Source organism: Chanodichthys erythropterus, chromosome 12 (assembly GCF_024489055.1).
Source record: "Chanodichthys erythropterus isolate Z2021 chromosome 12, ASM2448905v1, whole genome shotgun sequence".
Taxonomy (NCBI): domain Eukaryota; kingdom Metazoa; phylum Chordata; class Actinopteri; order Cypriniformes; family Xenocyprididae; genus Chanodichthys; species Chanodichthys erythropterus.
This window is the reverse complement of record NC_090232.1, coordinates 9,532,960-9,543,761: the sequence shown is the minus strand read 5'-3', so window position 1 is coordinate 9,543,761 and position 10,802 is coordinate 9,532,960. Positions and strand designations below refer to the sequence as shown.

Sequence of the window (10,802 nt, the reverse complement as noted above, 5' to 3'; positions counted from 1 at the left end):
TCATTCTAAATAAATCTATAAAGGGATGTTGTGTACTAGTTTTTTCAGAAGGTACCAGTGGCAGTCCTGACTCACTCAGACCCCCTAGGCGATATGAGACATGACTAGGCCCAGGTGGAATCTGTGATGTTTTTTAAATAACGTTCTATTTTTAGGGAGAAGGTGCAAAATGAATTTCAATATGGTAAAATGTATTAAAATAGTATTTTAGCAATAAACGGCTAAAAGAATAATGAAATTAGGCAAAATGTGTAGAACTTTATGAATTCTGTGAAAATCTGCTGAACTTTCTGTGGTGCTGGCACAGGTTTTGTAGGGTTAGACATGACCAGGGGCTGCAGAAACATCCTCAGAATCAAATTCAGTTTGTTTAGTAACCATGGTAACTTTACTTGGGGAAAAATAACTTTTTTGAATCTTAAATCAAGAATTAAGATAGGACGTTTTTGTAATACAGCACCAGAAGACAAACACTTCTTTAAAAAAACACACAAAAAAACACAGTTATGGTGCGGCTTACAAATATTTGCATTTAAAATCTACTTGTCTCAAAAATCTGAGGGGACATTTGCCTTCTGTATATATATATATATATATATATATATATATATATATATATATATATATATATATATATATATGGTGAAATCAGGTTGATTGGGACATTTTTGCCATTGAGATAAATTGGGAAAAATGTCCCAATCAATCTGAATTCACCCTACTTGTCCATGAAGTTTAAAAGACTTTAAATAGACCCGTCGAACAGTTTTCCCTTTGACTGGGTGAATGATCTTAGCTGAAAATCATTTAATTTAATTGCATGAGTTGGGGATCATAACGGCTCCCGTGGATTTCCTACAGGGAAATTACACAGCTGGGAGCGTCTGACTCATAACGAACCACCAATTTTGGCGCAAACGGAGCAAGCCCCAAAATCACCGTTTTCATTGAGAGAAACAGGAGTCGGTTCGTTGAACTGTTTTGCTCTCTTTAACACGTGGAGGCGACAGTGGTTTTGCAACATCGAGAGGGAAAATGACTTGTTTACTGAGGCGTCGAGTGATTGAGAATTTTCCACAGTTTTGACGCGCCCATCATGCGCAGGGACTGTTAATGGCGCTCATTATCATGACTGTATTCATGTGTGTGATGGGGAAGAGAGAGAGAGAGAGAGAGAGAGAGAGAGTAAGAGAGAGAGCAAGCGCCTAACATCTACTTGATTCATGGAGTGTGCGTCTGAGAGCAATGATCTGTAAAGTTGGGTGGAAATATGAACGAGCATAACCAAATGATTTGCCTCAGATAAGACATAAAACTAGTCCGTCTGTGTTTACAGACAGAAAATCAGTATATGCATGACTGTAAAACGTATATGTTTAATTATAGGTGGCAAAGGAAGAGAATTGAGTTGAATTTGGCGCGGAGCGCGTGGGAGGCATTGGCAAGTATAGTCTCAATTCCGCGCTGAGATGTTAAGGAGCGTACACGCGCTCGACAGTTTGCCATTATGTCTCGAGTTTAGCCGATGCTGTCGCAGAGGAATCTATATCCGAAATAGATCTAATCCACGTTATCGACGTTTTAACGTCTGAATACGGGGTGTTGCTGTTTTCTCCAAAAGGATGCGATATTGACGGAATCCCCCTCAGAAGAGGCACGCGGACCTGTTCCACAAGCCCCACTGCGGAACGCGCTCGAGACTCAGAAATAAATAACACAAATATTAGGGTGAAAAATCCCTGTGGTCGTTTTATGTCGACTGAATCAGTGAACGCATTTTTCTTCCCTTTTTCTGGTGAACCTCTGTAAGGAATGGACACGGTAAACACAAGGACACTGGTGGAATTACGCCGTTAAGAGCGCTGAACTTGACGGATTTGTTTATAAAGAAAGAGCAAGGTTATACGATGAAGAGTGAGGACACGGTGTAATCCCTGACTGGTAGCCTATATTGGAAATGTATAACGAGGATATTGGGTAAGTTGTTCTCTTTTTACTTTAAATAAAACATCAAAGAACGTATTATTCACCATGTTTTCATCCTTACCAAATGTGGGTTCGCTCTCTCATTCAAATTGGAGTCGGTGTATCCTCACGTTGACAAAACCGTCGGCTTATTTTTGTGACGGGAGAAATTATTTCAACCGCCTTGATGCGCAACACCTGCTGCGCGAGCGAGCGCCCTACATAGAGACAAACCTCGCGCGCGCGTGAGGGGAATACCACACCGGCCGCTGTTTAAACACACCAGGTCTCTCACACACCTTTGCATCACTGACTATACTCTCGAAGCTCACTGATAGGTATTCTTTAAAACACGCTCATGTGGTATTGTAGTCAGACTCTGAGGTTACTTGGTTCTGTGCGGGGGACCGTTACGCGTCCACGCAGATCAGTTTGCCCGCGAGCCCACTCGCGAAGCCTTTTGGTGTGGCTTTTCTCTGTGAACACGAGCGAGAAGTTACAGAAAAACATTAAATAATGAGTTATGTCATTTTTGTTGACCTAGTGTAAGGATTTTGGTTGACTTTCTTTCAGAACCTTGAATACTTAAGCTCCTGTCAAGGTGGTTCGCCGAAGGTCTGAAAAAAATGCGCCGAGAAACGCGCCTTCTCTGTGAGGAAATCTTCGTGGATAACATTCACAAGACATCGGTCAGTTTCACAGATGGCACATTTCAACCATGCCGAGTCTTCTTCACTGACACCTCGTGACACGCAAGGTAAGATCCGTTTTAAATATTGAACGGTTAGTAATAGGTGTGAAGCGGCGGACAGGGAGATCCGAAAGGGGGCGCCGTTGTTTCGCGGGTTCAGTCTAAATGGGGAATGAGGGACTTGCAGATTTGGGTGCAGTCACGTTGTCCAAGCACATTTTTGATGTTTTCCTCTTGCTTACAGGACCAGGCCTGAAATAGTCTTTCCTGCAATGGAGGATACAAATTTAGGAGCTGATATATATTTCAAAACCGCCCACTCCCTACCCACACATGCATGTATAGAGATACTTATGCACGTCTTGATAAAATGACCTCAACCGAACACCCAGATATACGGCAGTGCATTCTCACATTTGCTATATCGGGCCAACTTTTGTTACGCTTTACGCTAGAAAAATAATTTACGCAAGTATGCGAACATAGACATGAGCACCTGGCCAATGCAATGCCCTGTTGATCATTCTTGCTGGTAACAAGCTTCAGGACTCAAGGGGGCAATGGAGTTAACTTCAACATTTTGTGCAATTAAAAATTAAAGTTGCTATAAACATTATAACTTTAAACTTGCATGGCATGATTTTCTTTAAACTGTTGCTTCGCCATAACAGTAGTTGAAAGAGAAAACTAACCAAAAAAGACAATGTCAGCGATACCGCAGTTTTCCACACATTTCGTAAGCTTGCATTGCTAGAAGTGTCTGCGTTCACATACTTAGGTAGAATATGTTAAGACCTTAAACAGAAGAATATATGAGCATATATGTTGGTCAGAGAAAGAGATAGATGGGGGAGGAGGAGCTAGTGCAGGTGCTTATTTTGAGAGTACTCATAACTGTTGACCCCTCCACCTTTCCACACAGTCAAACTCAGAAATCCACCCACAACCTCCCCATTCGCCTGCGAAGAGAAGTGATCTCAGCGGTGATATTCTGCTAACAGAGGAGCCGATCTGCACTTCGCACTTTACGCTGTGGTTTTGAATTATGAAATATGGGCTGTGACAGACCATCAAAACTGTGGTTGGTACTTCCAGGCATGTACTCAAACCTCACTTGTACAAACACTCCTATTGGCAAGACGTTTTTGGCAGCGTTGCTTAAATTTTGATGCGTAAAAAGCCATGGGTCTGTTTTTGTATGCGAGCGAAACGAAACGTCTTTCTTTTTGAACCTTGGCTGCTCTTCAGTTGAATCCTGCAAGCTTAGGTTGAAGGTGATGTCTTATGTGGCTGAAAACATTACACACGGTTCACTTGTAAAATGTCCAACAAAGCTGACAGATGCACATGCAGAAGGAGTGAACAAGATGCAGATTGATGCGCTACATTTGCAAACACTAAGTGCTACTCTGGGTTAGACTTAAGGGCATGGATGCTTTGCTGGGGTAGCTCTGCAAGCATGCCAATTATGGATGTTAGCGAGTATACTAAATGAGAAAGTTACAGGGGCAACAGAGCACAATTGCCAGCCTCTGGAATCTCTAATGCAGCCATTGAGGCATGTACCACTTTTGGACCTTCATAAACTACCAGTGCAACCATCAAAAAAGCAATTAGGCAATTATGTGATTGGCACTAATTTGTATGCTAAATGTTTTAGCTGTCAGAAGATAAACCCTCTTGCTATCTGCAATAAGTGCTTGCCAACATTTGAAAATTCATCAATGAATTATTAGTTTGTCAAATGTTAAACAAGTCTTGCTTTATTCATTTAAAAATTATATTGTAGGAGGATTTATATCATACATAAGCAGATAACAGTCATCCACTTTTTTCTATTCTTGCATTGATGTATTGATGTTGTGATTTAACATATTAGTTATAAATATCAGTATACTCAATTAATTGTGAATGTTTAAACACAAACACACACATGCGTGCACACACACATATTAACAGTTGCAAGAAAAAGTCTGTGAACCACTTGCAGCATCTGTGAAAATGTGAATAATTTTAACAAAATAAAAGAGATCATACAAAATGCATGTTATTTTTTTATTTAGTACTGTCCGGAGTAAGGTATTTCACCTAAAAGATGTTTATATATAGTTGACAAGAAAAAAAACAGCTGAATTTATTAAAATAGCCCTGTCCAAATGTTTGTGAACCATTGGTTCTTAATACTGTGTGTGGTTAACCTGGATGTTTTACAATGTGATGGTTGTTCGTGAGTCTCTTGTTTGTTCTGAACAGTTAAACTGAGCTCTGTTCTTCAGAAAACTCCACCAGGTCCTGCAGATTCTTCAGTTTTCAAGGATTTTTTTGCATATTTGAACCCTTTCCAGCAGCGACTGAATGATTTTGAGATCCATCTTTTCACTGTCAACTGAGGGACTCAAACACAACTATTAAAAAAGGTTCAAACATTCACTGATGCTCCAGAAGGAAACACGATGCATTGAGACGTGGGGGGTGAAAACTTTTGAACAGGATGAAGATGTCAAAATTTTTCTTATTTTGTTTAAATATATATATTTTTTTCATTTAGTACTGCCCTTCGGAAGCAACAGAAGATACTTGCATGTTTCCTGGAAGACAAATTAAGTACAATTTACCTTGATCTTGAAATTCAAAAAGTTTTCACCCCCTGGCTCTTAATGCATCGTGTTTCCTTCCGGAGCATCAGTGAATGTTTGAACTTTTTTGAATAGTTGTGTTTGAGTCCCTCAGTTGTCCTCAGTGTGAAAAGATTGATCTCAAAATCATACAGCCACTGCTGGAAAGGGTTCAGATATGCAAAAAATGCTTGAAAACTGATGAATCTGCAGGAGCTGGAGGATTTTTCTGAAGAACAGAGCTCAGTTTAACTGCTCAAGACAAACAAGAGACTCATGAACAACCATCACAAAACATAAAAACAGTCTTGGATCATCCAGGTAATGAGACACAGTATTAAGAATCAATGGTTCACAAACTTTTGAACGGGGCTATTTTAATAAATTCAGCTATTTTTTTTTCTTTTTTCTCATCGACTATATATAAACATCTTATTAAGGACAGTACTAAATAAAAAAATAACTTTTTGTATGATCTCTCTTATTTTGTTAAAATTTTTCACATTTTCACAGATTCTGCAAGTAGTTCACATACTTTTTCTTGCAACTGTATGTATATATAATATATATATATATATATATATATATATATATATATATATTTATATTATGTGTGTGTGTGTGTGTGTGTGTGTGTGTATAACAGCAGTCCTCTGCAGTGTGGCCATCTAAAATTATTTAAAATAGCATTTTGCACAATTAGTTTCCTTTTATTATTATGCACGCTGACTTATTACATAATATTAGGTGACTACATGGAAGATTTGTCCTTTGAAACATTAGTTTGTCACATCGCAGGTGACTAAATATTGTAAAAAATAAAGTTTAGTTTATAGAATTATATGTATTTTTTTATATAAATATATTATGTTTTATAGAAATATACATTTTATATGAAAGTGTTGAATATGAAAAAGTTTATATGCGTATTATTTCTCAACTCCCCATATATAGCCATTTGCAATATATTCAATGTAACATTCCAGGGTAAGACTTTTTGTTAAGCTGTGCATTTATGAGCTTCTGCAATAAGCTTTGTCCTTTGTTGAGGACTGGTGATATAAAATGGTTGTATTTGCAGAAGCTGATGGCAGCACATTCTTATCACATCGTTCATTGCTGAGCACCCCAAACAAGCTCCCAAAACTCAAACTGTGGAGACTGTGGGGTTTATTTCATTTTATTGATTTTTGTGTCATGATGAGTATTGATTTTAAATTACACGCCCTGGCCCATACAGTATATTAAGAGACAAACTGACATGGTTTCATGATGCTATATATATGTCCTGTTAATGTCAGTGTGTTGCCAATCCTCAACCAGACTTAAATAAGAAACTAGTGCAGATATTTTTATTATAAGATAATTCTCAACACCTCAACAGTACTTTTTCATCTGTGGTTGGTGGCTGTGGCCCAGTGGTATTCAGTGAATGAAATGTGACTGATGACGGAACTCTAGGGATGAAGCAGGTGTATCCAGTGACATTTCTGAGAGTGAAAAGTTCAGTGTGAATTTGATCAATCTTGCTATCAAAGCCTGTTTGATAGCAGAGTATTCTCTACCTTGACAAAAGAGGCTAAATGAAAAAAATCTATATTTTTAACTTGAAGGAATAATATCAGTCAGTCATTCACACTTTAGTTGTTCCAAACCTGTTTGGTTTTCTTCTGTGTAACACAAAAGGAGATGTTTTGAACTGTTCACACTGCTGTTTTCCATACAGTGTAAATGAAAAGGAATGGGTGCCAATTGAGTATGTATGGATTTGCCATTATGTTGTATGGAATAGAGCTGTTGTAGATAAATACATCATCTTTTGTGTTCCACAAAAAAAAAGAAAGTCGTATGGAATTCCTCTATTCTGAAGTTGACTTTTACATTCAATCTCCTGAGATTGAACCATCTTTAAACCGCTGACATCAGCGCACTTAAATTTAACCATGTGTAAGCTGTTCTTCACTCATGAAGTTATAATGCTCTCCAGTTAGTGCATGGTTTCATCAATTATTACTATAATTTAAGAGACAGCTACGCTAGCCATCTGGAATCATTCAGGCATCAAATTCTGCCTAGAATTGTAATAAACTATTGAAGAGTCCTATCAATTAGACGGCCATTTAAATGCAACCACGCTGACATATTGTAAGACAGTACATCAGAGTTAATTGCTAATAAGTGAACCACTGTTCCATTTAACTGTTTAGACTAATTGAAAAGTATTGACTTAAAATGATTGAGTAGTTGAACAGAGTACCATGCCATCTTAACCTTTAAATGCTCGTCTTCCGTTTTCACTTTCCATTAATTTCCAGACCCCCTCGCTGAATCGTTGCGTGCAAAGTAATTGGCCGGATGTAATTTATGTCTATGTGTTATCTGATTTTGGTCTAGTTTATATCTAGTAAGCCTTTAGATCTGTTATCTGAGGATGTTTTGCATCCTTTTAAAACATCTCATCTTGACAGGGGCTGAAGCCAGGAATGATGGGAGCTGTTGTCTGGTTGATGGTCTTATGGGCTTTGCTGGGTTGGTCGAAGGCTGCAGAGAAGCCTCCATCCCTGAGTGTTGCTGTGATACTGGGCCAGACCCCCACCGTATCCGAATCAGCCCTGCGTCCGGCTCGTGGGATAGGTGCACCTCTGGATGTGACCGTACTCAGTGTCCAGGTGAACCAGACGGACCCAGGAAGCATGCTCACACACCTGTGTGAACTCATGTCCCGACAGAGACTGCACGGGCTGGTCTATGGAGACGGCACGGACCAGGAAGCCGTGGCACAAATGCTGGACTTTGTTTCTTCTCAGACTTCCATGCCCATACTGGGAATCCATGGCGGCTCTGCCATGACCATGGCCGAAAAGGTAAGCGTTCACTCCTCCCTGGCTGGCTGTATGCGCTTTATTTGTCGTCTTATTTTGCTTGGGCATTTACAGCAACCCACCGCAGAATGTTTCATCATATCTGGCATCAATCAGGTGTTTTCCACCAAGTAAACAGAAAGCTTGATTTCAAATATTCAATGCCATGTTTTGGACTGTCTAGCTGTGTGGCATTAAACGAGACACAATTCAGATACCTGGCAGATTTTCTTTATCAGTCATGCCATCTGCATCAGATATAGCCTGACAGATTGCCAGTCTTTCTGTCACTGTCCCTCTGTCTGTCTGTTTGTTTCTGCAAAGTTGGCAATGAGCTGTGTTTATAGCAAAATCGGTTTCAGTTGTGTGGGTGTGACAGAAACCTGCGCCTGGGTTAGTGACAGATCTGCCACAAAGAGTTTAGTGTTGAAAAAGTTTATGATTGCACATTGATTCATTGATGCTGTCATGTCTACGTTAAACATCTAGCTGTGGATGTTTTAATGTTCATATTATCAAATGGATACATTTGACTATTAGGTTATTACTATACATTGTTCATCCACATAAACTGTAGAAACTTCTTCTAGGAGGCCATGTCATCCCGTTGCATCATCTGGCTGAGTTCACTTCTAACTACCCCTCCAAATAGTGATTTGATAATTTTAGATGAACGCACAGTCTCTTTTAACAGTGATGAAATACCCAAAGTAAGTGGATTGTGCTATTCCGTCATGGTTAGGAAAGTTTCTCGCTTAAACCAGACATTGTTTTGGATGTTTTAATTGTTATTAAATGTGCATTTAGATTTGTAAGTTAATAGATACCTTTTAAGAGCTGCTTTATTTTTTTGTTAAACACAGTTTTTCATGCATTGCAAATATTTTGGCCAAGATGAATCTTTGTCCTGCCAAAGATTTATTTCATCATTAAATATGACCAGTGTTGGAGAAAGTTACTTTTTAAAAGTAATGCTTTACAATATTGCATTACTCCCTAAAAAAGTAACTAATTGCATTACTTAGTTACTTTTTATGAAAAGTAATATGTTGCATTGCTCTACTTTTTCTCATCTGGGCTGGCCTTGCTTGTTTGTTTTTTAACAACAGCAACAACAACAACAACAACAAAAAGTTCTATTTTTGGCAAATGTTAAGGCTCTTTCACACCAAAAGTGAAATAAATAAGCCTAAGCCTGAAGGAAATGCATATTTACACCTGTACAGTAGAGGGCGCAGCTCAAATAAACAAACCTTTCAGCTGTGCTGCCGTTCTTGGATTAAGGAAGAGTATGATACAGGAGAAGGAAGTTCAACACTCTTATTTCTAAATCTAATCTAAAGTAATTTTTGCTTATAAGTATGGTTAAATTAGATCATTGAAGGTCAGCAAAGACATTGGTTAATAAAGTGAGGTTAAATACATATATGTGTATAATATAGTTAATTATTACAGGTTTGGATAAAATTCTGAGATTGCATTTCACTGTTTTTATTCATTTTGAGGAACACTGTTTGTTTTCATGCAAGTGAGATGAATAAATGCATTTTCACATTTAGTCTAGAACTACAATAACCATCATGTTCACACAGCACATACAGCACTTTATTTCTCTCAACATGGGGATGGGAGAGCTGTCAGTCAATAACTGTGAAAAAGTAACTTATTTGAAAAAGTAACTTAGTTATTTTGTTGTAAATTGAAAAAGTAATGTGTTACTTTACTAGTTACTTGAAAAAGTAATCTGATTACGTAACTCCCAACACTGAATGACAATAACTGGCATTCTGCAGTACCAATACCTGCTGATAGCCACTTGCTTTAAAAACACTCCTGTGAGTGTTTGTGTAAGCGCTTTGTGAAGAACTTAATGTTTCTATTTACAAAGTGTTTTTGCAGCATTGAGCTTTGTAGCCAATCACAGACATATCTATTGAGTGCGTGAACACAATGGCCAATCAGATAAATGTCAATAAGAGGTTTATTGTACAGCTTCATTGATTATAACAAGAGTTTTCACAAGAGTGCAGCTTGTGTACCTCGAGTTGTACGGCCATCCTTAAAAATATATTGGTTTGCTGTAACAGTAAAAAAAAAAAAAAAAAAAAAAAAGGGTCAGTAGGTAGTTCTATTTTTTTTTTTTTCAAGTTTCAATGTAAAAAAAAAGTATATTTTTGGTGATAGTGATTACGTAGGTATGAGTTTAAACAAATTAGCATATCGTGACATCACTCACTGGGTCTTTCAACCTGTGCCTTCGGGCGCAGCCGTGTTTCCACTGTCGGGCCTAAAGCGGGCGTGCTAGTGCGTGCCAGGGCCAGTCGCATTTCCACAGTCACTTCCGGGGCTTGATCGTGCCTCATCGGGGCTTCCTCGGGGCCAACGGCCCGGGTTTTTTGGGCCGCCGAATACCTTTGTCCAAAGCGGGCCAGCTCGGGCTTGAGGAGGGAGTGGTTACGAACAAAGGCGGAGTTTATCTGTGTGTGGAGACGGAGGCGCCGATGATTACATGTAGGTTACCAGCTAACACCAGCATTAAAGACTTTTAAAATCATTTTAGCTCAACTCACTTTCAGACAGCAGCAAGTGTTTTAAATAGCCTTACTTATGTTTGTGATCCGATGTGTGATCACCAAGACGCGCAATTGTGTGCACGCTATTACCATTGTA

At 38.7% G+C, this 10,802-nt stretch overlaps 1 protein-coding gene across 1 annotated transcript in view; it reads left to right on the top strand.

Annotated features, from left to right (window-relative positions):
• The first annotated feature begins 2,645 nt into the window (after window positions 1-2,645).
• Window positions 2,646-10,802, top strand: part of grin2ab (glutamate receptor, ionotropic, N-methyl D-aspartate 2A, b) — a 112,309-nt gene continuing 104,152 nt past the window's right edge. Inside the window, exons 1-2 of the mRNA XM_067403748.1 lie at window positions 2,646-2,722; window positions 7,740-8,135. Coding sequence (XP_067259849.1) covers window positions 7,755-8,135 — 381 coding nt within the window. The 5' untranslated portion in view covers window positions 2,646-2,722; window positions 7,740-7,754. The remainder of the gene's footprint in view (window positions 2,723-7,739; window positions 8,136-10,802) is intronic.